At 45.5% G+C, this 26,601-nt stretch overlaps 1 protein-coding gene across 2 annotated transcripts; it reads right to left on the minus strand.

The window, feature by feature from the left end:
- Nucleotides 1-1,418: 1,418 nt before the first annotated feature.
- On the minus strand, nucleotides 1,419-25,358 carry NIPA1 (non imprinted in Prader-Willi/Angelman syndrome 1). 2 transcript variants are annotated; one of them, XM_019529434.1, is made up of 5 exons: nucleotides 24,938-25,340; nucleotides 19,824-19,871; nucleotides 10,258-10,348; nucleotides 7,443-7,603; nucleotides 1,419-4,972 (listed from the first exon to the last, which is right to left on the minus strand). In XM_019529434.1, the coding sequence occupies exons 1-5, from the start codon at nucleotides 25,281-25,283 to the stop codon at nucleotides 4,461-4,463; spliced, it is 1,158 nt and encodes a 385-aa protein (XP_019384979.1). In that variant the 5' UTR covers nucleotides 25,284-25,340; the 3' UTR covers nucleotides 1,419-4,460. The 2 variants fall into 2 exon arrangements, with proteins under 2 accessions (XP_019384979.1, XP_019384980.1); XM_019529435.1 differs by lacking the exon at nucleotides 1,419-4,972 and adding an exon at nucleotides 6,485-6,574 and having other exon boundaries at nucleotides 24,938-25,358.
- Nucleotides 25,359-26,601: the final 1,243 nt, after the last annotated feature.

The raw sequence follows: 26,601 nt of genomic DNA on the forward strand, positions 1-26,601 counted from the left end.
TAAGAAGGTGGAAGAAGCATATTGTGCAAACTTAACACCACCTTTCATTGCACTTCTTGTAGGTTCTTATATTTGTTTTCTTGAAGTCTTTCTTGTAATACAAAAACTTCTTTATCTTAAAATAAAGAGGAAGAGTAAAGCTTACAGCAGGGGTGGGGAAAATGCAGCCCTGGGGGGCCAGATGCAGCCCACCAGGCCATTCTATCTGGCTCACGGGGCCCCTAAAAAATTTAGAAAATTAATATTTATCTGCTCCTGGCTGCCTGTCAGATGGCCCTCGATGGCTTGCCAAAACTCTGCTCAAAATACATGCCCACCACTGGCTTACAGTGTCCATTATTTCAACAAACAAAATCCAGTGTTTTCACTTTCAGTGCTAGTTACTTCAGAAAAAGACATAAGATGTTTGTTTTAAACCAAGATTATTATTAGGAAGCATTACTTATCAAACTGTGTGATATGACAGATTCTTATTCATATTAGTTTCAGGTCACTAATACATAGGCTTTATTTACACAGATAGTATCCTGGAAAGTTAGTTGAACAGATGTCTGCTCTGAACGTTTTGCTTTTTATACACAAGTATTTAAGATGTAACAAATATGTTTTGGTTGTATCAAAAAAGGTTTCTATACTCCTATTAGATGCTTGAGGGATTAACACACATGAAAGATAATGGGCCTACACGTGTAACTCCTCCATACATTGAAAGGATGATAGATCAAACTGGGTAAGAGCATCGTATATGTAACTCCTTTTGATAAATACAATAGAAGCCAAAGGCTCACCATGAAACTTCTTTCAGTGGGATTAGATTTATTTTAATGCATTCCCATATAGACAGTCCACTTTACAATCTGTGTCTATATATAGCCTCTGTCATTTCTCTGTTGGAATCTGAATCAATTTAAGAAACCTGGCTCTTGCCTGGTAATGTAAATACCTTATAGAGCAACCTGAAAAGGGGGGAACCTTTGGAAGAAAGACCAAGACTCAGGAGACAACTATGTACATTTGTTCCCTGAGATGATGGAACTGAAATGTATTATTCCAAGGTGCTAACTTGTCTTGAGATGATGGGACAAGAAGAGAGGAAGGCTTAACAGTTCAGTTTGACATTGCCATCTTTCAACCAGATAAGCAATATGAAAGATCCAGAAAATGTAAGAGGTGTCCAGTAGGCGGAAGGAGGGACCAAATTACATTGACAGTGACGATAACACAGAAAATATCCATATTTTTCTAACAGTAGAATTGCACCAGATTCAGGCAAAGACGAAATAAGAACAAACATAGCTATTTGCTGAACAAAGCGTAGCAAAAATAAAGATTTTCATTATTTTTCATGATGTAAAAGGCGGCAGGTATAAACGGTGTGCAAGGCCACTAGAAACTTTATGTCACATATGCTGGCTTTTGGTATCTCCATTTTAGAAAAGTGGATAGTTGGGCATATTGAGAAGCTCATCGTATCAGTGATGAGCTGGAGAGAAGAAAGAAAGTTCCTGCAGAAAAGTATCAGCCCAGAGAATATTTGGAGAACCAAAGAACATCTCTGCTATTTCATCTCCCCCTGCTGAAAGCTTGGTTTTGTGATACATGAAAATGTTAGATTGGACAAGGTAGTCATGATTTTCTTTTTTAAACTATCACTTTAATATGTGCATAAGCACCTAGCATAGGCACTTTCTTCTTATGTAAAAATAAATAGTTAACAAATAGAAATAAATACATACATACATACATATGTATATAGCCTAATAAAATCTACAATGAGATGAAGGTCATTTTCACTTTGACCTAAAGAATTACGTGAATTGAAGTCCACAGAACTTAAAGCCTGATACCAAATCTTTTGAAAAGATGTTTTGACTGCTTCCAAGAATTTTTATTATTTGAATAAGTGAATAACCGCACGTCTGTTTTTGTTAGGATCTGGGTTTAAAGCAGTCAAAATGGAACTATTTCCACAAAGTATGATCGCTCTTCAGTCACAAAGATATCTTGTCACAATTGATACCATGTAGCTGAGATCTCTTCTTACATTTTTATTCAAATTTGACAGACTTAATATTTCCTCATACAGGATTATAATCCTCCCTGGAAAGCAAGACATCCCCCCTTATAAAAGGGTTCTAAATGCACAAAGATGGTCTTCTGTTTGTTGATGTTCTGTTTTCTGTGTTGGCCAAATATTATAAGATATATTTCTATTATTTCTCATGTTCAAATCAACATAACTGGAATTTCTGGTTATAAAATTGTCTGACCTTTCCATTCTACACCAAAAGAGTCACTTGGATTCAACACTGGCATTATCAACCCAGACATTTAAAAAATCATGCACCAGGCTACCCAAAGTCGTGACACTGGCTTAAAAATAATTCTTTTGGAATTCAGTTTTCAGATTTCTGTGCCTTTGTGGTTTATTGAGGTCACATGTTCATGCTTCATAAGGACTAGCAGCTTCTTTATATTTCTAAATCAAAGTGGAGATTCTCAAGATGTCACATAATAAGAGGATCTTGTTTTTTGAAGAAAACAATTATCATAACTTATAATTTAAAAAAAAACGGTCACAAGAGTTGACAACAGTTATTCCCCTAATAACCAAGATTTGTATTATCTCTAGCTTGCCCGCACAATTCCATACAGAATACTATTCTTGGTTTCTTGTTAAAAAGTTACTGCTGGAATCTTCTCAAATACTGATGAGTGAACACCTGTTTTGCCTTGCAAGAGACTCTGTATGGACAGATGTTCAGTTCTGTCAGTGTGCTTTCCAAATCTAGCTTTACTGCCTATCTTAAGGTAAAAGAACTCCCTCCTTCATTTTCAAGCCTTTTGTATGCCTTTGTGACACCATTACATAGATAATGACAAATTATAATGCTACGGAAACTGAGGGCAAAAACTGAAACACCCTTCTAAATACTGCTATTGAAACTGAAAAATTCCTGTTTTTCTTCAAGGGAGTATCTTGTAACCCAGGTGATCTAAACTAATCTGTTCAGAATCATTCCAAGCATCACTTGAGCAGCTTGTACCAGCCCTTTAGATGCTATTGCTGGGCTAGCACCTACATTTCTGAAATTCTGGATATGAATGTTTGCATACAGATTTACTGGAACCTTGTCTTGCTGTTGTCACACCCTCCAACCCTTCTTGTCCCTGCAAAATAACCACACAATCTTCTTTGCTCATGAGTGTGCCAGTTCACAGGCTGATCTGTTAATAGACAAGCTAGCTATATATCGCTCCATTTATTCAGTACTGTTTAGAAGAAATCTTGTCAATTGAGCTACTTTATGAAAGTTTCTAATGTTCAGTTAAGTAACTGGAATTTGCACTGTTGAACTACTGTAAAAAGACCTCTCCTTATTAAACATACATAAATGCAGAAGCTACCAAAACACCTTGGAATAACTTCAGATTTGCAAACCAGTGTAGAAACACGCTGCTCTTGTTGGCTCCTGACATGTATAATTTGTATACAGCTACGTAGTACAATGAAACTGAATTGTTCTAACTTGTACAGGTGTCAGATACACATACATTTAAATTAAATAATAACATTAGATTACAAAGGCACTGAAATAGTTCTGAGCTGTTTACATATAATCCACCATGTATGCAGGAAGTCTGGACACCACTTTCACATTCTTCATGCTCTTCCTGTCCTTTAATTATTACCAGCTCTTGGATAAACGCTGTACATCTTAGTGCACTTAAAAAAAGTTATGAATAAAAATGCATACCTGTAATCTGGATGCTAGCATCATCTAGTAAATCATTAGTGGAGAATTTTAAGGGTTAAATGCACTGATCTGTATTGAGGATTTAATTTAGAATTCCCCAGTGTCTTCAACCCAATATCAGTCCAAATTGCAGAGGCAGTTACCGTAAGAAGAACAAACCTACAGTCCACAATTCAATCAGCATTTGTTTAAAATTCACAGCCTGGACAGTGAACACACTGCTGTACTAAGGAGATTGACAGAATTGTCAATCACTTCATTTGTTTTTTTAAGGGGAAATATCACTCCTGAAAGGTGCCAGATTGAGTGCATTAGAAACTGATGTTTTCTATCTACAGAACCAGCACATCACAGGCAATCATAATGTAAGCTCTCCCACTGAGGCCTGCCAGAATGTCCTCAAATCTTTTCTAGATGGACCACCTTTTAAGATGAGAAAACACAACAGTCTCTACGCCGATTCAATCCTTAGCCTTTCTACTGAGATGGTTAGCAATGATACTAATTAATGCCACTTTTTACAGTGATTTTGGGGTATGCAAACAGTCCAGGAGAAACTGGATGGAGGCCACCCATTCATTTCACATAGGCCAAAGTATTAAATGGTAACAGATGCCAACATGTACCATATTTGAACCAGTGACCTAGAAATGAAAGGCCTTCTATCATTCCCTGAGCCATCCAGTCCTCTCAAATCAGATTTTAATCTGTCTTCATGTTAGGTTTATTCAAATCCCCAATACTGAAGTTGAACTCCTTGAAGACTTGTATAAGAACAATTCCAATAGATACCGTAGTGAATCCACAGGCCATCCCCAAGAAATCTACTACTCCCACATTACTCCACTCCCTGAAAAGGATGGCTGAGGCCAGCAGGACTAAAGTGGTGAACACGACGTAGTAGATGGCACCAAACACAGAGGAGTCAAAACATTCCAGTGCCTTATTGATGTATCTGAACTGAATGATGATGCTACATCCTAGTACTGCCAAGAGAACCAAACAGAGATACAAGGCTCTTTGACTTGATGGATTATTGTGAAAGATATCTTGAGCAGCCAACCCAATGCCTTTCGTGCTGGGCACAGTAAAACTGCCCAATAGGGAACAAATACTGATGTAAACCATAATATTAGTGGGTCCATGAGCTGGTGCTATCCAGAAGATAAGTAGTAGGAGCATGACAAGTACTATGCAGAGGTAGCCCACGAACACTGAAAAACAAAGAAGAAGAGAAGGTAGTAGCAAGGTAAAATTGTTCCACAAGGTAATTTCCTTTTAAAAGGGTTAATTTTGAACATGGTCATAGAATGTATTTTTATTCCTAAAGCTGAAGATATATCAAATACAAAACAAAACCCTCTGAAATTTGTTAAATCTATCTGTATACTGATGACATTTTCCCCCTCTTTGAATAGATCAAATAGCTGTGCATTAAAACTCACCGTTTCACATTTTAACTTGAGTTAAGATGCACGTCTTTCTCTGCACCCCCAATTAAATCTCCAGTACAGAAATGGTGGCAATAAAACCACATCCATAATGATAGGCTGAATGAACTTCAGACCATAAGCAGGTCCCATTAAAGTCAATGTGATAAACAGATATAGTTACTGAACTAGGTCCCATACAGTTGCAAAATAGGTGTGTACCTCTTCATTATGCAAATTAGACTGGTGAAAAATATTTCTTATTTCAATATTTTTAAAGGGGCATTCTTTAAAAAAGTTGATTTTAGTTGGACTTAAATTTTAAAATCACTACAGTTATTTTCTTTACTCAGCAACAACTTACAAAGTGCAACACTTAAGTTTGAGTTTCTTTTACTCAAAGTGAAACTACAAATGTAACAGAGTTGCCAATTTAGATTTTATGAAAGAACAGTGAAAGCAGCCTTAGCATCCATGAAGCCTGGTCAACGTGCTGGCTGGCTGGCTAGCAGAGAAGAAAGGATTTATAACAGTGGTTACCAACCAGTGGATCTTGATCCACCGGTAGATCTTGGAGCCGCTTGCGATAGATCTCAGAGACTCTTGAAGTCTATCTGAGGCTGGAGTTGGGGGCTGAGTGCCTGTGCGTATGCATGTGCATACTGCAGCCCAGCAGGTCAGTCCATAGGGGAGGGAAGGGACAGGGGCTACATCAAGGCCCCCGTGGTAAGGGACTGTGCTGCAGGGGCAGGAGCAAGCTGAGTGGGGCCCTGGCCAGGTGGAACTTACCTGCTGGGGAGGCATGCCCCAAAATAAATTTTTTCTCCCTCTGCCTCGATCTGCCCCCCTTCCCTCCCCACAGACTTACCCAGGGGTGGGGGTTGGCGGGTGGCAGCAGTGCACAATAGATCTTGGGATACTTTTAAATTCCAAACATAATCTACTTACAAAGTTTGGAGACTACTGGTTTACAAGCAATTCTAGTGAATCTCCAAGAAGGAAAATAATTTTGTGGCTTGCTCTAGCAGCACATTTTACGTCTTTAATGGAAAAAATCTAGTTGCAGTATAATTGCTATTTTCTATAAGTTTATCATGAAAACATTCAGTTGCACTTTAAAAACCATTGTATAGCTAGCTAATAAATAAGATTTTACCCGCAAGCATTTTTCTGTTAAGAACAAAATAAGCCCCTGGAAGTGCACTTTTGACTCTTCCAATAATAAAACCTTAAAACCCTTTTCAAACCTGTAGAAAATAGGTTACTAGCTCAAAATTACTGGCATTTTTTGTTTCTTTACTTATAAAACCATAAAAACCTATTTACATTTTTTAAATTAACATGCAAAACTGATGTGACTTTTGATTGTGGAGAAAACACAAAATACTGAATAGAGAAGGAGTTTAAAGCACTAATAAAATACATTTCAGAATACTGCTACCTTGAAAACTGAGCCTTTGATTCTTTTTTAAGCTTAGATCCTGTCCTCTACAATGAATACTTAGCATTTCTCTCCTGGCAGAATGCCACTGCAATGTCAGTTTGTACGGACAGCAGATGATCCCACCTGTACGGGAGAATCCTTATGTGGCAGTGGAGCAAACATCGCTCATATCTCACCACTCTCTTTACTTTCAATCCCATCCTTTCAACCCCTTGACATAGGGGGACATAATCCCCAGTGGCCCCCAATTTGCAAAATGTACCTCAGAAGTCAGTGGTTATTGAGGTAAAGCAGTCAAAAACAAGCTGACTCCAGACCAGCACTAGAATCAGGAAGCTACAAACTCAGATTAGCCCAGGATCATAACCTCTGTTTTTGATTTTCTTTGCTTTGTTTTTTGTCTGGTTTCTAATTGATGACAGATTGTTGCCCTTTAATCCACAACAATTTCATTTCCTTAATTAATAGCCTCATGATAGATGCTTTCAAGGATCACAATGTTTAAGATTATCCCATGTCTCAGAGGGATAATTAAGCTTTTAACTCAGTTGCTTTGGAGAATTTTACTTAAAAGGTTTATTGAAAGACCAGCTAATATCTAGTTTCTCCTTTCTCTGATACTGTGGTGGCACGCTCCAGGAATTCTAGTCAGCTGCACAGAGGCCATATAGGTTTGTCCCTATTGTATTGTGTTTTCCTAGGAATATGTAAGTCTTAGCATCACTAAAGTTGGTACCCCACAGAGGCATGCAAGTTCCTAGATTATCTCACTTGAGCATGCTATCAAGATGTTGTAAGAGATGGAAGTACCTGGATTTGTAAGTTTTTCCTCAAGCTCAGCCTGAGTTGTTACACTCTCAGATTTTGGAGAATGGATTATGAGAACAACAGAACCAGCACAGCTCAGCAGACATCCCAGCTTGCCAAGAATGTTGAGCTTTTCTTTCAGTAAGTAAGAAGCTAAAATGGAACTTTCACAAAGAAGAAGAAAATTAAAATGTGAAATCAAAGTAGTTGGGGTGCTAGAGATTTTTTGGGCCAATACCGATAACTGACTTTTAAGGAGGCATATTGGCTGATACCGATTTCTAGTAGAACTGCATGCAGCTGGTAAGTCCGTTGTGGTAAAAGGGGAGGGAAGGGGTGTTGGGGGCGCAGATCAACGCCCCCCACAGTGAGGGAGGGAGAGGGCATGGGCAGGCGCTCCCCAGCTGGGGCAGGGCAGGGTGCAGGACAGAGCCATGGCTCCTTGGGAGGACACGAGGAGGTCAGGGGTGGGGGTGCCCCCAGATCTGCACAGGGTAGACAGGCTGCAGCTGCAGGCTAGAGCTGGGGCTGTGCTGGGCTCTTCTTGATGGGGGCTGGGCTCAGGGCGGGGCCTACAGAGAGGGCTGCAGCCCCTCCAAATTTTGCCACACCCCCAGTGCTGCTGCTGCAAGCCTGGTGCAGCCCCGGCTCTTCCTGGCATGTGGGTGGAAGTGGGGCGTTGAGCCAGGGTTACGCCAGGTGACTGGAGGTACTGGGAGCAAAGCTATGGCAAAATCTGGGGTGGCTGCAGTCCCCTCTGTAGCCCCCGCCCCAAGCCCAGCCCCTGCCAAGAACAGCCTGGCAGAGCCCCGGCTCCAGCCCACAACTGCAGCCTGCACACCCTGCCCTGTGCATATCTGTGGGCACACACTCTCCCCTCTGTGCCTTTCCGGGATGCAAGCAACAGCAGAAGTCGTCCTCCCTGGTGGCTCCATCCCATGCCTTGCCTCCCACCCCCTTCCTGGGCTGCGCCTGCCCCTGCCCCCTCCCTCACCATGGGAGGGCATTGATTCGCCTTCCCATGCCCCTTCCCAACCCCCTCCACTTCCACCACAACAGACTTACCAGCTGCATGCAGCTCTGCTCCTCGCTGCCTGAGTGCTGTACTGTGGCTGCGCACATGCACAAGCATTTATCAGCCAAATTATCACCCACATCGGGTCAATTTCCAATACAAGTAATTTTCTTTATAACAGTACCAATCCAATATCAGACCAATGTATCAGAGCACCTCTACAAAGCAGTCATACATTTAAAACTCCCAGAATCAGCAAGGGTACTCTTCACCTTCCAAGTTTCTTTTTAAGACTAATATTCAAGTCTTCATGTAGCCCTAATAATGCGTTTCTGCCCTGACCCAAGCTGGAGAAGCAAGACAAAAAATTAGGGGTGCACTGATACAGATTCTTTGGGCCGATACCGACAGCTGATCTTTAAGGAGGTATATCAGCAGATACCGAGCTGATTTCCAATAAATACGCAACACAGCAGATTGAAGAGCAGTGTCCGGCTGGTAAGTCTGCTGTAGTGGAAGGGGAGGGGGAAGGGAATGAGTGTTGGGGGCAGATTGAGGCCTCTGCAGTGAGGTAAGGAGTGGGGCAGGGGTTGGGGCAGGGCATGGAATGGAGCTGCAGCTTGTCCAGGGGGCGCAGGGAGGGGGGTGGCTCCCGCAGCTTCACGCACCCCAGGCAGGGTGGGGCAGGCTGCCACTGTGGGCTGGGGCCAGGGGCTGCACCGGACCCTTCCTGGTGGGGTTAGGCTAGGCTGCACTCAGGGCAGATGGCAGCGGCAGTGGGAGGGGGGTTGGGGTGCACCCCCATATCCCCCTCCCAGTGCCACTACCGCACCCATCCTTAGCACAGCCCGGTCTAGCCTCCCAGGGTGTGCGCAGCTGCAGGAGTTGCCCCTCCCTCCCTGTGCTCCCCAGACGAGCTGCAGCTTTGTCCCATGCCCCACCCCAGCCCCAGCCCCACTCCCTCCCTCACTGCAGGGGCCTCAATCTGTGCCCATGCCCCTTCCCTTCCACCGCAACAGACTTACTAGCTGAATGCAGCTCTCCAAGCTGCTGGGCTGCACTCCTGGCTACATGCATGCATGGGGCATGTATTAGCCACATTATCAGCCACATCAGGCAAAAAAGCTGATTTCCGATATAGTCAATGTTCTTTATATCGATACCAATTTAATATCAGACCAATGTATTGGTGCATCTCCACAAAAAATTAGTTCAGTCTACACCTCATTTAAACCTAATGTCTCAGCTAGAGCAAAAGGACAACTATGCAGCAGACACTCATGTCCACTCATCTTGGTTACTAATACCACAAGCCAGATTCAAACAAGCAAAGAGCTTGTGTTCTTTCTTACAACAACACAGCATTTTTTTAGCTTCTGCACACATATAAACCTGATGTTAACACTAAATGAAAGCAGGGCAGGCATTAACAGGAAGCCTTCTCAGAGATTAGAAAGATGGGCTAAATCCCATAGGATGAAATTCCATTTGGATAAATATACTAGGATTTTAGGTAGTGGGAGAGAGGAACAACACGGAGCAAAAAAAGGGGGAAGAAACCCATACAGTAACAAGAAAAGGAGTCTATGACTGCTAAAAGATAAAACATAAGGGAAGAATGTTAATAAGAAGGAACATTTTGTTCTTCTCGGGAGACATTTTGTTTCATCTGTTGTTGATTTCAGCAATACATAATACATTATTATACCTCATTGAAAAGCTAGACATTTTCCTGTTGGAATTCAAATGAGTCCCTATAAGTGACATAACATTCAAACAAAAATAAGTAAATCAAATTCTTACCCAAATGGAACACCAAGAGCTCCTAGCGGAGTCACTAATACAGTAGGAACTGCAGTGTAGGCCAAGAAATTCCCGATTTGACCAAGAGCCACTGTTAAGAGAATCACAAAACAGACCTTTAATTTTTTCAGTGAAACGGAGTAAAGTAAAGCTGCCTGATGATAGCTCATAAAAACTAAGCTGACTGAAAGAAATATCACACTAAACTGCTATAATCTGACAATAACTTGGCTAATACATTCCCTTACTTCAATCATAAAGGATTTATTTTGAAATATTTTAAAAAGTTTTTGTATAAAAACCAAAAAAAAAGTTTTTGTATCAAGAGGGTTTGGTTTCTCCCCAAAATCTCTGCCCTGTGACACTGTGACTAAAATCTCTGAGCTGCAACCATTTGATTAGGGTGGGCCCTACACACAGGGGACCGCACCCTCAGCCTGTCTATTTAAGTAACTTGAGCTGGCTGCATTCCTGAGGGAGCGGGGAAACCTGCTCCCTCTGCCTACATGACTTGCATCAATTACCTGGGTAAGTGGTTTCTACCTGGGGAGCTGGAATCTGCCCGGTAACAGGTGATGTGTTTCAAATTGGTTGGCGGACAGCCAACTGGGACTGACCTCCACTGGACCAGGTGAATGAGGTCACAGGGGCTATATAAGTTAGGGGGGAAGGAGGCGGTCTCTCTCTTCGGCCATGAGATGAAGCAGCAGCCATGCAGGAGCTTTACCATCTGAAACTAGCTCTCTCTCACCCCAAAACTCATGAGCAAGGAACTGCCTGCCCCCAAAGGGAAACTTCACTTGCCTCTGGAAAATGCTTGTGAGTAAGCTACTCAATCTGATTAGATATCTAGCTGGCAGTAACACAGATGCATGATCAAAAGGCTACCTCAGCTACACTGTTCGCTCTTTAGGATTTCTAAGATATTGCTCAATCCTGTACCCTAGTTTACCCTACCCCTTGTAATCAATAAAGTTCTCCTTTTTGACTGGTGTGGGAGACGTATTGAGGGGTGGGTCTAAATTATGCCTAAGAGACCCCTTAGGTCTGCGGACTAAAGGAGACTTTACTTTTTGCCCCCTGACTTGGGGAAGTGCCCCAAGTGCCTGTACTGGGTCGAGTACCCGTCGGACTATTAGGCCTGTGTTTCCCCGAGGACACAGGGCCAAGACAGTCCCTTCTCGGGGTGGTGGCGGCAATGTTACCCCCAGACTAGCGAGTGTGCTCCGGGAGAGGGGTCGGCCAAGCATAAGGCGCCCATAGGGAGGCATTCGGAGCCTGGAAGGTGGTCGGGCGCAGGGAGATGGGTGGATCAATGCAGGAGCGCCCCCTACTGGCCCGCCACAAGGGTATCATCAATAACTCTGTTCCTTAATTTTTTTTTTCCACAATTCAGTTAGGATAAGACTGAAAAATTAGAATTGTATGAGTTATTCAAATTTCTGGGTGTATGGGGCTCTGAAATAAGGTGTCCAATCATCTAGAATTTAGTCTTATATTTGAACAGAAAGACATCTGCCATGACTCTCATAGCTCTAAAAGGAATACAAGGAAATCACTTGGCAGGAAAAAATAGTAATCAGATAAAAAAGCACATTGACAAAGACCCTTGTGTAATAAATTAGACATGATGAACCACATCACAACTGGTACACTAGGAGGCAATATTCAAGGACTATCTTCAGGTAATATAATACAGAAGACAGCTATGACAGTTTATACCAGCTGCCCGTCGGTCTCCTACCAAAAAAAGGAATTAAAATGTTATACAAGACGGCAAGATAACTTAGGATCATAGGAAAGAAGGGCTGGAAGGGACCATGCACTCGTGGTGCTCTGGTGTGGTACCAGAGGACTGGAAGAGGGCTAATGTGGTTCCCATCTTCAAACAGGGGAAGAAGGAGGACCCGGGAAACTATAGGCCAGTTAGTCTTACCTCGATCCTGGGCAAGCTTTTTGAGAGCATTATTCTGGCACATGTCCACGAGGGGCCAGCAAGGGAGGTCATGCTTAGGGGCAACCAACATGGGTTCATAAGTGGCAGGTCCTGTCAGACCAGCCTGGTGGCCTTCTATGATCAGATCACCAAATCATTAGATGCAGGGGTAGCAGTGGACACAGTCTTCCTGGACTTTTGGAAGGCCTTCAACACTGTCTCTCACCCCGTTCTCATTAAGAAACTGGGGGACTGTGGTGTCGACACTCACGCAGTCAACTGGGTTGCCAACTGGCTGGAGGGCCGCATCCAGACAGTGGTGGTGGATGGGGCATTTTCGGCCTGGAGGGATGCAGACAGTAGGGTTCTGCAGGGCTCGGTCCTTGGGCCCACACTGTTCAACATCTTCATCAGCAACTTGGACAAGGGGGTAAAAAGCACCCTATTCAAATCTGCTGACAACACTAAGATGTGGGGGGATGTGGGCATGCTAGAAGGGAGGAATAGGCTGCAATCTGACCTAGACAGGTTACAGGGGTGGGTGGATGAGAATAGGATGGGATTCAACACTGACAAGTGCAAAGTGATGCACCTGGGAAGGAAGATTGAGGGTGGGGAACTCTCTTCTTGTCAGGACAGAGGTAGAAAAGGATCTTGGAGTCATCACTGACTCCAAGATGAACATGGGCCAGCAGTGTGGAGAGGCAGTCAGGAAGGCCAACCGGACCTTGTCATGCATCCACAGATGCATCTCAAGCAGGTCCAAGGAGGTGATCCTCCCCCTCTATGCGGCACTGGTCAGGCCGCAGCTGGAGTACTGCATCCAGTTCTGGGCGCCGCACTTCAAGAGGGATGTGGACAACATGGAGAGGGTCCAGAGGAGGGCCACTCGTATGATCAGGGGGCAGCAGGGAAGGCCTTATGAGGAGAGGCTAGGCTGTTACAAACTAGTCAGGGGGGACCAGCAGGCACTGGGGAAGTCTCTGTTCCCCCAAGCACTACCAGGAGTGACCAGGAATAACGGTCACAAGCTGGCAGAGGGTAGATTTAGGCTAGATATCAGGAGGCGCTACTTTACGGTCAGGGCAGCTAGGATCTGGAACCAAATTCCAAGAGAGGTGGTCCTGGCTCCTACCCTGGGGGTATTTAAGAGGAGGCTAGATGAACATCTTGCTGGGGTTGTTTGACCCCAGTACTCTTTCCTGCGATGGCAGAGGGACGGACTAAATGATCTACTCCGGTCCCTTCCTACCCTAGAAACTATGCTCAAGCCAGGATTGTCCCTGACTAAACTCTCTCAGCCAAGAACTGTCCAATTTGCTCTTCAAAATTTCCAAGGATGGAGATCTGGGAACTGCATGGGAAGAGCTTGTGCATCAGGAATGGTGAGAATGTCTGTTCACCAGGGCATCCCAAGGGAAGACAAGGTCCAATGGTCGCAAACTCCTGGAAGACCATTTTAAGCTGGACATAAAAAAAAAAAAAAAGTCTTTACTGCCTGAGTCCCCAGATTCTGGAATAGATTCCCCCCACAAGTGGTACAAGCACCTACTGTGGACACTTCTAAGAAGCACTGGGATGCCTATCTTGCTGGGATCAGCTGACTTCCTGCCCCCTGGGGAAGGGGCTGGATCTGATGATCTTGTGAGGTCCCTTCCAGCCCTAATGTCTATGAAATCTATGAGATTCTACAGTTTTTCTAGGTAGCCTGTTCCTATTCTTGACCACCCATGAGATATCATATATGTTGCATGTAGTTATTTCAAATATTGCATATATTCAATATGTCCATTACATTTTGCATTATAAAACAAACTGGCTAGTTTTAGTATGTTGCTAAACAAGTATCATCTTTGTTTTATCAGTCAATGGTAATTAACAAGCTTTGAGACTGATGTGCAATGGAATATAGTGCATTTGTTGTAGGGGAAAAAAAATTGTTCCTTTGCCAAGCAATTTTTTCTTTTGGTACTGCTGCTATATCATTTATTAAATTCAACGATGTACAGATATCTTGAAGAGGTGGTTTGAATACAACATTATCAATTATCAAAACTGGAATTTCAAGTTATGGCTACTACTAACCCTTAAAATAAAATCACTTAAGAAGCCAAACCTTTTTAAATTCTCAAGGAGGAGTCACTTTCTATTGTCAGATACCATTATCATCACACACCTACTTTATATCTGCAAAGCACTGTACAAGCATTAATTAATTCACTAAATAAGCTCATATTCTCTGTAAACCTAACAGTACTTTCTGCATTTTTTACTTGTGACTAGACTACAGCCATGAACAACGTGTGCCTCTGGAGGCTGAGGGGGCTTGGTGACCGCCTGCAGGTGGCAGTGGCTGTGTTGGCAGTGAATGGGGATCTCCTGCAGGCAGCTGCAGCGGTGTCAGTGGTGGGGTGGCGAGCACCAAACAGTGGTTGGCAACCACCCACAGATGCCACTAGAAGCATCAGTGGCAGCCAGGGGTGATTGGGGACTGCCCGCAGATGCCACCTGTGGTATTGGTGGCTGAGGGGGAGAGGTAGCGAGTGGCAACCACCCACAAGTGCTGCCGGCAGCATCAGTGGTAGCCAATCACGGAGGGTGCACCATGATTGGGGGGGGTGCACCGCTAATCTCAGGGGGTGCACATGTGCCCGCATGCACCTCCTACATGTCACCAATGACTACAGCCCTTCTAGCTCTAATCTCTAATTGAACTCTCTAGTATTTTCTTTTCCAGAAAGCTTGTATGGTAACTCAGGCACTATCCTGGAGATAGTCAGAGTTGGATGGGAAGAGCTTGAGCAGAAGTCACATCATATTCATTCTTGGATTACACACTGCTAAGTTGCTCTCTGTTAAAGTTTGCTTCCTTACGGCTCAGAAGTCTTCCTTTCAATGCTGAGGTGGATTGTTAGAGCCCTGGCAGCTGGCCCCAAGACAAATACCTAAGTTCCCAACCTCAGGTTATGACCCAAATTAAAGTTGCAGGGACAATGCCAGCAGCGCTGCACACAAAGGAGGAGCCTCACTGCATACTGGGAGCTCCCCCACCCCAGGCCACTGCCACTGCCACACTCTGCTCCCAGCAGCGGATCATGGCAAAAAAAAGGTCAGGAACCACAGACATAAGGGTCTCTGAAGTTTTAGTCACCAAGTTATTGTTTATTATTTGTATTGCAAAATACTCCAAACTGTTCACCTTACAAACAATGGGAACATATCAACTGTTTTAGCACTCTCTCAGAAAAACACATGGATGCTACCAGTGGCTAGATGCTATTTCCTGAGCATGCTCAAAAGGACTCTCTGTGTAACAGTTCCTATTTGCCTCCTGTTGAAAGCCCTACATTGCTGTTTATTTGGTTCCTCCACAGGATGAATCTACATTGCAGTCAAAGGTGTGACTGTTGCTCAAGTAATTTACTTACAATAGCTTTAAACTCACTATATCAGGCACCAATAATATAGCAAGTGCAGCAGCAAGAGATATGGGTAAGATATGAGTGGCTGGCCCACACTGAGCTCTGTGTTGCAGTAGTTACACTGCTGATGGTATCTAAGCTAGAAGCGCTGTAGTCTAGTCCCAGGTAACGCTAAAGTTTAAAGCTACCTCAAGTACTCCCTGCACAAGCTGGAGTCATACCTTTGACTAGACCAGGGACAGGCAATTATTTTGGGTTGAGGGCCGCTTAATGAGTTTTGTTGAGGGCTGCAAGGGTAGCTCAGGCCTTTGACAAGCACCCCAGCCCCTGGTCACCACCTTAGAACCGGAAGTCCCGCCCCTAACCTCTGGAAGTACTCCTTTTGAGAAGAGGGTTCGCCATCTTAGAACTAGAAAATAAACCAAAATGTATACTAAAAACATCAAACACCCGTAATAATATATTTTAATTTAAAAAATATTTTTGTCCCCATTTGTTTGTGCTGTATGTGTAGAAGGGATTACATAACTCAAAATGTAGTCTTACTCTTATATATTGTGTAGGCTGGGAGAGGGTATGGGGTTTGTGCAGAGCTGTGAGCACGCGTGTGGATGTGGGTGGGTGAGTATGGGGATGCGTGTGTGGGTATGGGGTTTGTAGGGGGAAGGTAGCTGGGAGTGTGTGTGTGTGTGTACACACATGTATGTGGTGCGGTGTGTGTGCATAGCAGTGAGCTAGGCATTTCCCAGAGGAGTGTGGGTGGGTACAGTATGAGTGGGGCATGTGATTGTGGGGGGAAGGGTGTGGCTGTGGGGTTTATGGGAAGGGTTTGAGGGTATGTGGGGTATACATGGGAGACCCCCTACATGCACACCCCTAAGCCAGTCAGCTCTAGCCCACCCCGTGCTCCTCACCACCCGGCCATGACGCGTCCTGCTGCCCTGAGCATGCAGTGGTAGTGGTGGGCACCAGCATGTGCAGCCGTGACTCTGTCAGCTCTGGGCTCACCTGTCCAGGCTGAGCAGCAGCAGCAGCTGAGCAGAAACTGTTGCTTGGCGCAGGGGAAAGTGGCCTTTCCCCCTCGCCACCACCAGGCAGTTTTTGGTGTGGCCACTCAGAGCACGTGCCACGCTGGGCTGCCCTGTGGCTCTGTCACCACCACCTCTGAGCTGCCCTGCAGCTGCCCTGCACTGTCACTGCTGCCGTGCTGGGCAGCCCAGAGGCAGCAGCGACAGAGCTGCAGGGCAGCCCAGCTCAGCACACATTCCAGGCAGCCACATCAAAAACTGCCCAGCAACGGCAAAGGGGAGAGGCTGCTTTCCCCTACACTGAGCAAGTTTCTGCCCAGCTGGCGCTGCTACTGCTCAGCCTGAATGGGTGAGCCCGAAGCTGGCGCTGGGGCCCAGGCTCAGCAGTGGTGGTGCGGGAAAGAAATTGCTGCTCAGCACAGGGCAAAAGCAGCCCCGCCCCCTCCCGGTGCTTCCTGGTGCAGTTACTTGGAGCCTACACAGAACTGCCCTGAGTCTGCTCTACGCTGTCACCGCTGCCCTGTGGGGCAGCCCAGAGGCGGCAGTGACTCTGCGGAGATGCATGGCAGCCCTGCGCAGGCTCTGGGCGGCTGCACCAGAAAGCACCATCAGTGGGAGGGGATGGAGCTGCTTTTGCCCCATGCTGAGCAGCTGCTTGTCCTGCACTCCCACTGCTCAGCCCAGACAGGCAAGCGCAAGGAACACGGTTTCAGGGCTGCACATGCTGGTCCCTGCCTGTACCGTGGGGCAGGTGGGAGTGGCAGCAAGCAGGCATGCAGGAAAGCAGCGACAGCTGGGTGGGAGTGTGGGGCCACACTGGTGCCACGGGACCAGCACCAGCAGGGTCCAGAGCAGGGCAGCAGAAGCGCAGGGTTCCAGCCAGCAGGGGCTCTAAGGAGCCGAGCTGGCTCCCCCCTGTCCCTGATGGCGCAGTCCAGCCTGGCTCCATAGACCCCTGCTGCCCCACTCTGGGCCGCACTGGTGCTGGCCATGGGACACTATGCACCTGCTCACCACCACCCCACCTCCCGCTACTGCTTTCCCCACTTTCCTGACTGCTACTGCAGTGCTCTGGCACCGTGTGGTTCCCAGCTTCATGGCCACGATCACAGGACTCAGCTGGAGCTTGCCAGGACCCAAGGACTAGGGTGATCACCTGCAGTCCTCCCCTGACTCCCTCCTCCCCGACACTGTGTTCTTATCCGAATTTCCCTCCAGCACAGGGAGTCTGGAACAGCCCCAAGGTCCCAGGCCAGAAAGTTCTGCTAGGCAGGGGCTTCTGGTTTGGGGGTGGGGGGCAGGGGAAGGGGGGTGTTAGGGTTAGGGATGCCCTTGTTACTGGGTCCTGTTGCTGGCTTCCCCCGGGTTCTACTGCCCCAGCTCCTGTCATCTTTGACAGGCAGCCAGGAGCAGATAAATATTAATTTTCTAAATTTTTTAGGGGCCCCACAGGCCAGATAGAATGGCCTGACAGGCTGGATCCAGCCCACAGGCTGTATTTTGCCTACCCCTGGACTAGACCATAGACCAGGGATTTTCAACCTTTTTTAATAGGTGTACCCCCAGCAGCTGAACCATACCAAGTATTTCTTGGGGTACATGTACTCCCAGTTGACAACCCCTGCCATAGACATTCTGAATCCACTGCATTCTTGTTAACTCTTTCTGTGGTTTAGATACTTCTAGATCAGTGGTTCCCAATGTGTGGTATGTGGTAGGCAGACAACCTGTCAGTGGTATGTGTTAACAGACTTATTAAAATTACTTTACATGACAAAAGTTTGCTGATGGTACTTAAGGTTGAATTGTTTTAAATTGGTGATGAGCAATCTGTTAGTTTGGGAACCACTGTTCTAGATGATTAGTTTTGACATACCCCTATATAGGTGATGAATAATAACCAACATACCAACTCATTATGTGACTTTAACGTAACAAAACTCAGTTTAACAGGGTTATTCTGATTCGCTGAGAAAAACTCCCTTAAGGTTTCCCTTTTTCTCTTTCTGTCTAGTGGTTCAAAGTGGAGGTCACACAGGAAACAAGCGGTAATACTAGCACATGCTAAATGTTCACTCTCTCACCCAGCTTCCTCTCATCACAGCAGAGTAGCAATATTGTCAAGAAGCTGTCTCAGATCAAGTTAAAGCAGCCAAGGGACAACTCTGGACATACATGTACTAGATGTGCTGGCTCTATACTTGCCATGAGCTTCTCTGACATCGGGAAAATTTGTTGGTCGAAATGATTTGTTTCCATTTCCTTTATTTCACCTGAGTAGTGCAAGAGCAAGGATCTCTCTGTGTGTGGCTAAACAAGAAACATAACTGAAAAGTCTAGTGATTATTTGCAATCCAAATATTGCTGAGGACTGTATACCAACCAGAAGAATTCCATCTAATTCTGAAAAAGTGGGATTCCTGTACTAAGGTAGGACACAACCTTAACTCACAAAGGTAGTTCCACTGACTGAAGTGAGAACAACCCATGCTACTTACTATCTTTTTTTTTTTTTTCGCATTTCACATTATCAGTCCATTCAAAATAATGAGAGACACTAGATACATGAGCAAGTATTGCAAAGGCCCTGTATCTGAGTCTGCATTCATCTCACATTCAATACCATCTAAGGCATCAGGAGCCTAGCTCCTGTAGTAGATTGGCCCTAAACAAAACAAAAACAACTCCCCCCATCTATACAGCTAAGTATTTTTTCATGTCTATCTGTAGCTACTTAAGCATAAGGTGAAAGTTGGCTGTTTTCTGATTTCAAAATTAACATGCGATTTAGACACATTGCAGTAAAAAAATTACAATTTCTTATTCACCTTTGAGCATACTAACACAATCTACTGATGTTCAGCATGTACCTTGGGCACGTGCCAATGGCTTCAGTATCAAAGGTTTCTTGAATTCTAGAAAGCTAGCCAGTTTTGTGAGGGCTCATGGGCAAAGTTAGAACAACCACTAGAATACAAAACAGGCTACCTCGTTTATAAAGTAAGTTAATTATGTCCATTTTTTAGACAATTTCATACAACAGGTCAAGTCAAAATAAAAAAAAACAGATCTTCCAAGTTCCTGTGCCATCATATAGCTTTTAGCCATAGCGCTCCCTCATTAAATCCAATTTGCTAGGCTACTCCATTCTTTATATCATCTTCAGCATCAGATACTTACTTGCAATAGTGCCAGACCACCATACTATATCTGTTAAATATGATGTACCTGGAAAAAATAATGTGGAAAGAACTGGTCAAAACTACTGGAAAAAAGTAGAAAACAGCAAGTTAGGAAATTATTTTCAAACAGCAACAATAGTTAACAACATTTACCTCCCTCTTTAGAGAAAAAAATTATAATGGTAGCTTCACAATGGTAACCCTGCTATGGTAATCTAAATTGGCCTAACTATGGTAATCCTGCTTTCCCTTTTTGATAAATCAGATCACTAGATCTTCTAGATTTCCAGGCTAAAATGTGTATGAAATTCTTATTCCGAATTAAATAAAGGAAGCCTTTAATACCAGCAAATCTTTCCAAAGATTCCAGTTACTATATATTTAAGTCTTATATCTTATTACCAGAAGATAGGTTTATCTTCCAGAAAATCTAACTCGAGAGAGTAAAGAAAAAATGGTGTAAATGTAAGGTTATCATCATAAGCCAACTGTTATGGAATTTTCATCTACCGTTTTACCTGAGAACATTTAAATTGGAATTTGCTAATGGGTTATAATAGACTTGATTGGTTTTAAAGAAAGGTATGATTTTTCAGAAAGCCACTCTTTATAAATCATGTGTCTTTATGTCCTATGTAGGGATCAAAAGGCATGTGTCCTTGCATATGTGTGTGTGTGTGTCACAAACATGTCCAAAAGTCAATATTTACATTCCTAGACTGGAAGTTGAAGCCGCCTTTTCTAAAAATCATGCTGAAGTCAGTCACTGATCATTCAGATTATTAGTAGCTATTTTAGAGTTTAAGAATCATGCAGATCTTACAGGTTAAGATAATTCTTCATACTTATTTTCCCTTAATATCTATCATCAGTTCTTAACATCAACTTATCCTTATTTTCTCCTGCCCCTGTGCCCAACACATCAGTTCTATTCCTACTTTATAAGATGCTCACTCAAGAGCAACTACTAATGTTGCATATCACCTAAAAGCTCGGAACCCAAATGATATAAAAGAGATCTTACTCCTAGAGAGATATTTGGTACTCATGGGATAGGTAGGTGGAATAGGTACTCATGGAATAGTAGATTCCTCAATATTATGCCCAAATGGAAATGGGTGGGCAAAATGACTAACGAGATGACCAGCTTTAGAGTGGGTGTCTAATTTACTTTTTAAGATTTGTGTTACTGGATAGAAAATAAAAATTCCATAATAGTTGCACAAATTACACAAAATATTTACCCTAGTAAACTAATTTAAGAAAATGTTTGTTCCCGTTGCTGTTTCCTTGCCAAGCAAAATTTGCTTTTGGTACCGCTACTATATCATTTATTAAATTCATTGATGTACAGATATCTTGAAGAAGTGGTTTGAATATCATATTTTCAATTATACAAAGCCTACTAGTCAGTGGAAAGACACAGTAAGCATTGGAACAGGCCCTACCTTAGTTCTAATTTCCATACTCAGCAAAGCGTTCCATTGCCCCAGTAGATTCAGGAGGAAAAAAATACTGGTTTTTCATACTGTTGAATGCTTTGCCCGATTTTTTTTTTTTTTTTTTTTACCAGCACCTTTTTGGCTGTTACTAGCTGCACGTCAAATGTAGTAATAAGAAAATGCTGCCCCCAGCAGCTTGGCACCAAGATTTTACTGACAAGAATCACATTAAAGTCTAAATCATAATTTTTCAAGATACTTTGCGACACTGTTGAGATGCTTTAAGTATCTGACATTCAGCTGACAGTACTGCACTGAAAAAAGTGAAAACAGGTAACTCTGAGAGTTTAAAGCTTTAGTATAATTCTTTAGCTCTGATTAGGCCTCAACTTAACAGCAAAAGGGAAATCTGCTTTAATGATGTTGGGAATGATAGTAACTCTCAAAAGGATTGCCTTTGTAGCATAAAAGTGACTTATGCCTGGACAATAACATGGAATTACAACTGCCTTGGAAAAGAACTGGTGTTTACAAAGCATCAGTGTGTAAAGGGTCTTAGAACAACTGTACGGCCATTGTGCAAAATGCAAAATAAACTTGTTGGATCATGCTGTCAGCTGGTAGTAACGTAGCTGCAAGTTGTTTGTTGTGCTTGAGTGAGTTCATGCTGAGCTCACTGGATAGAAGGCACTCTTGCAATGTGTACTGGTCCCACACTAATGACCTCAAAATTTATGCAGGATGTATCTGGCAAGGTTTTGGTAATCAGAATTAATATTTCATAAGAGCTATCTAAGTGTACACACACACACTGGCAACACCAAAAAGAACAGCTGCTGCAAGCAACAGATAAATGATTACAGGGCTTTAGGAACCATGCCTTTCCTCTTCAAATCATTCCTTTCCTTTAAAAGGAAAAAGTTTTAATTGGATGAACTCCAAATGTTGCTATATATTCACAGGTAAATTCAAAGAATAGAAGCAACTTAAAATAACCATCACAGCCACCATCCTATAGAAAGTTGTGATTTCAAGGTAAAACAAAATTGCCTACTACTTTGGGCTCATACTGATTTTTCAAAAGAAATGAGGTAGACTTTAGTAACACACTAAGCAACTCTGGTCTATTTTCACCTCACGTTTCCCAAATTCAATGTTATAGCTTATCTAATGAAGAAAAGGGGTTAGTGGTTTCATAATACTGGCTGGGTATTTCTCCACAAAACAAAATCACCATGTGTTCAGTATAGCTGGCAGTAAGTTCATAAGAGAATCAAGACAAAAAGGGGTAAAGATAATAATGGGAGAGAAATTTGCTGGTATAAGTCTTCAAAGGCAGCCATTACTGGCTAAAGACAGCTGGAAAAGTCACTCATCACAGATATTTAAAACACTGCAAGGAAAATACTTGCTTTTATATCGAAGATGATCAATGGTGCTGTGGTATGACAAGCTGAATAGCTGGCTATTGATTTAGAAGTATGTGGATGACTAGGCTTAACTCATCTTGACTGTTCCATTTGACTTCATATCAATAAATTGGTTTTAGTTCCTGCTCTGTAGTCCAGCCATTGACCTCTGATGTCAAAATAATTGAACTTCATGGGTGAACACGGGGACCTATTCCTCATGTCACTAAGCACAGCCAATCAGTAACCCACAGACACTGCATGTGCTGTGCGTTGCAATGTTTGATCAGGCAGCAGGACTGCATCCTTGCATAACATCATTTCCCTTCCAGCCCTACACCTCTATGACTGGAAGCAAATTTCTGGTGCGTCAGCCCCCGAACATACAGCCGTAGAATCATAGAGAAGTAGGGCTGGAAGGAACCTCCAGAGGTCATCTAATAGTCCAGACTCTGGCCTGAGGCAGGATTATCCCTATCCAAACTATCCCATACAATCCATAATCTCCTCTTTTTTTTCCTCTCTCTCTCTCTCTAAACTCTGCATAAGACTCCAACCCTGAACAATACAGACCACACACTCTAACCTGCTCTAACCTAACTTGAGAAGCTCAAGCAGGAGAACCATGGGAGCCAATGCCCTGCTTCTATGAAATGTTGTCAGCATACGCTCCAGAGATCCTGGGTAGAGAGCAATGCCTCCTACCACAGGTGAAGGCAAAACCCCACAGTCCATACCAATCTGATCATGGGATAAAATTCCTTCCCGATTCCGAATATGGCAGTCAATCTGACCCTAAGCAGATGGGCAAGACCCTGCAGCTAGAAGCCTCTGGCTTAGATCCCACCAAGAGCACTGGCACAGCCCAATCCAAGTCCTCATCTAGATACACAGAACCACAGAAAATGAGGGGTGGAAGGGACCTCAGGAGGTCATCAGGTCCAACCACCCCTGCTCAAATCAGCACCATCCCCAACTACATCATCCCAGAGTATCATCACATGAGTCTACCAATTCCCCCACTCCAGTGTACAGTACTTTCCCCATTCACCCTACCACTTTACCCCAAGGCAAAGCAGGAAAACACTTCCTAGTGCTTTGTGAACAGCCAACATGGAAGAGACCCAAGCGGAATGAAAAGCCACCGTGAATCGGCTTCCCAGAGGAAAAACATCCTGACAGGGAAAGAAAGGCTCCCTAAGCTTCTTTCAAGCCAAAGCCTGGGGTTGATGCTCTCTCCTGCTAGTTACAGCTCAGGACTTGGTGTTAGTCATAGGGAAGTAGAGCTGGAAGGGATCTCCAGAGGCCATCTAGTCCAGTGTTTCCCAACCAGCGTGCTGCAGCACCAAAGCGTGCCATCGGAAATGAACAGGTATGCTGCAGAATTTTGCCGTGGCAGTGACCCACACCATGTAAGAGGATGGGGAATGCCTTGACAAGCGTGCTATGGAAAATCTGTATTAATGTAAGTGTGCCTGGGGCTGGAAAAGGTGGGGAAACACTGATCTAGTCTAACCCCCTATCCGAGGCAGGATCAGCCCCTATCCAATCCACCAGCGTTGGTGGGCCAGACAAGAATTCAAACTTTGTTGCCTGCTGGAGGCACATTCCTGGCCTCTCCCCACGCCGTTCCCACGTACTTACATGCTGCCATTCACCATAAAGGACCGCCTTGAAGGCGGAGAGGGATGGCCAGGCTATGCTGCCAACCCTGCTCACATGGGATCCAGCAGCACCTTCCCACTTCAGCTGGTACCCAGCAAAGGAGCTGAACTCCAGCTTTTTGGGGAGGGGGAGGGCAGCTTTGCCTGCCTTTCAGCACAACCCCTCATCTCATGGGAGCAGGACAAGGCAGGGCCCAGCGGAGCCAGGCAGCAGGGTGAAAGGCCAGCTTCTGGGTGAGCCCAGGGCACTCCTGCAGTGGCGGGACCTGCGCACAGCGCCCAGGGCTCTCCAGTGCCAACCCCTGCTGCAGCACCAGCACCAGGCAGAGAGAGCATCAGCCCGCACCCGGGAGGGAGGGGGCAGAAACGCCCCCCTCCCGGCTGATCCCCGAGGGGGCCCGATTAGAGAGCCGGGGCAGGAAGGCAGTGGGGAGCGGGAGGCTGGAGGGGATGCTTTTCAGGGGCTGGATCCGAGGCAGAAGAGGCAGCGACAGGGAGGAAAGACTGCCAAGGGCTGCAGCCGGGGCTGGGGCGCCCCTGCAGCAGCAGGAAGGGGAGGAGGAGGCGGGGACGAGGGGTGGCTTGGGTGGGGGGTACCTCGTCCTCTGGCCCGCACGATCCCCTTCTTCTGCAGCACGAAGGTGGAGCCGTTCACCAGGCTGGACACCACGGCCACGCTCAAACCCAGCGACACGGCGGCGGGGCCGGGGCTCTGCGGGCCGCTCTCCCCCCCCGCCATCTTCCTGCACCGGCGGGTGCTGCGGGAGCCGCCCGGAGCCGCACGCTCCCCCCCGCGCTGCCGGTCCCGGTCCCGGTGCTGGCGCTGGCGCTGGCGGGAACCTGGCTCCCTCTGGCACCGGCAGCGGCGCCGCTGCAGTAGCTCCTCCTCCTCCTCCCCCCAGGCCGGCTGTAGCCGCGGCCCCTGCTGGCGGCGGCGCCACATCGGCGCCGTGCCGCCTGGCGGGGCGGCATTGTGACGTCAGCGACCCCCCCCGGCGTCACGGCTGAGGGAGTGGGACGCGGGTCCTCTCTTAGTTTGGAGCAGCATTGTGACGTCAGCGGGGCATGGGTCCTCGCCTGGGTGGAGCGGCATTGTGACGTCAGCCCCTGGAATAGGGTGGCCATCACAGAGGAAAGTCCAGTCGCCCTCTGTCCTCCATTGATATGAAACCTGACACTTTTATGTCCTCTGTTTTTCTCTTGAAGAGAAAAAAAAACAGAGGACATAAAGGGGTCGGGTTTTGCATTCGCAATGCACAGCTGTGCACCCCCTAAGATTGGCGGTGCACTGTCTGCAAAAAGCACCGCTGACAGTGACAGTGGCACATCCAGCCTGTTGCCACTCGCCATCCCTTCCCTGCCACCAGCACTGCTGGCAATGTCTGTGGGCAGTTCCTGATCACCACTGCCCCCCACCAACACTGCTGGCCCCACCCCTCCTGCCAACAGCACCATGGATGCCTGCCAGAGCTCACTGCTTGCCGCCACTATGCTCCCACCCCTGACAGTGCCGCCACCACCTGCGGGAGCTCACCGTGCCCCCCCAGCCTCCGGGGGCATGTGGCATTCATGGGTTTTCATATCAATAGAGGCCAGAGATAGAGTAGCAAAAACTGGGCTGTCCTCTATGGTGGCCACCCTACCCTGGAGTTAGGGCTAAGGAGGTGAGGCACGGGTCCTCTCTTAGCTGGAGCAGAATTGTGACATGGCTGGGCCCCTGGAGTTAGGGCATGAGTCTCCCAGGGTGGTGTGCCACCTCACAGCCCAGGGCTATGACCATGTCACAGCACACAGGGTCTTGTTCTGGGGCCACACCAGTACCATAGCAAGGAAGTTTGGCACCCAAGGCAAGCCCACACTAATTAGCCCACCCTAGCCCTGTGCACAGATCTGTGGGCACAACCTCCCACAATGGCCTGGGAGTGCACGCAGAGGCAGGAACCGCTTCTCCCCACACCCCTCCAAACGAGCCACTCGTGACTCCATCCTGCACCCTGCCCCAGCTGGGAATGCCTGTTGGATGATAGGGGAGGTCTTCAGAGTGCTGTCTTTTTCTCACCATTATGTTCCTCATTTGGCCTACTTAGCTTTTGATAGGTGATGTTTGTAAAAGGTGTTGGTCCTGAGAAGATCTCAAGAAAGCTAGGAGATTTTGTTTTATTTGGCAAAAGGAGATTTCATAGTTTGTAGGGTCGGAAGGGACCTGAGCAGATCATCTAGTCCGACCCCCTGCCATGGCAGGAAAGAGTACTGGGGTCAAA

This window comes from Crocodylus porosus, unplaced genomic scaffold, assembly GCF_001723895.1.
Source record: "Crocodylus porosus isolate Cpor-Errol unplaced genomic scaffold, CroPor_comp1, whole genome shotgun sequence".
NCBI classification, from domain to species: Eukaryota; Metazoa; Chordata; order Crocodylia; family Crocodylidae; genus Crocodylus; species Crocodylus porosus.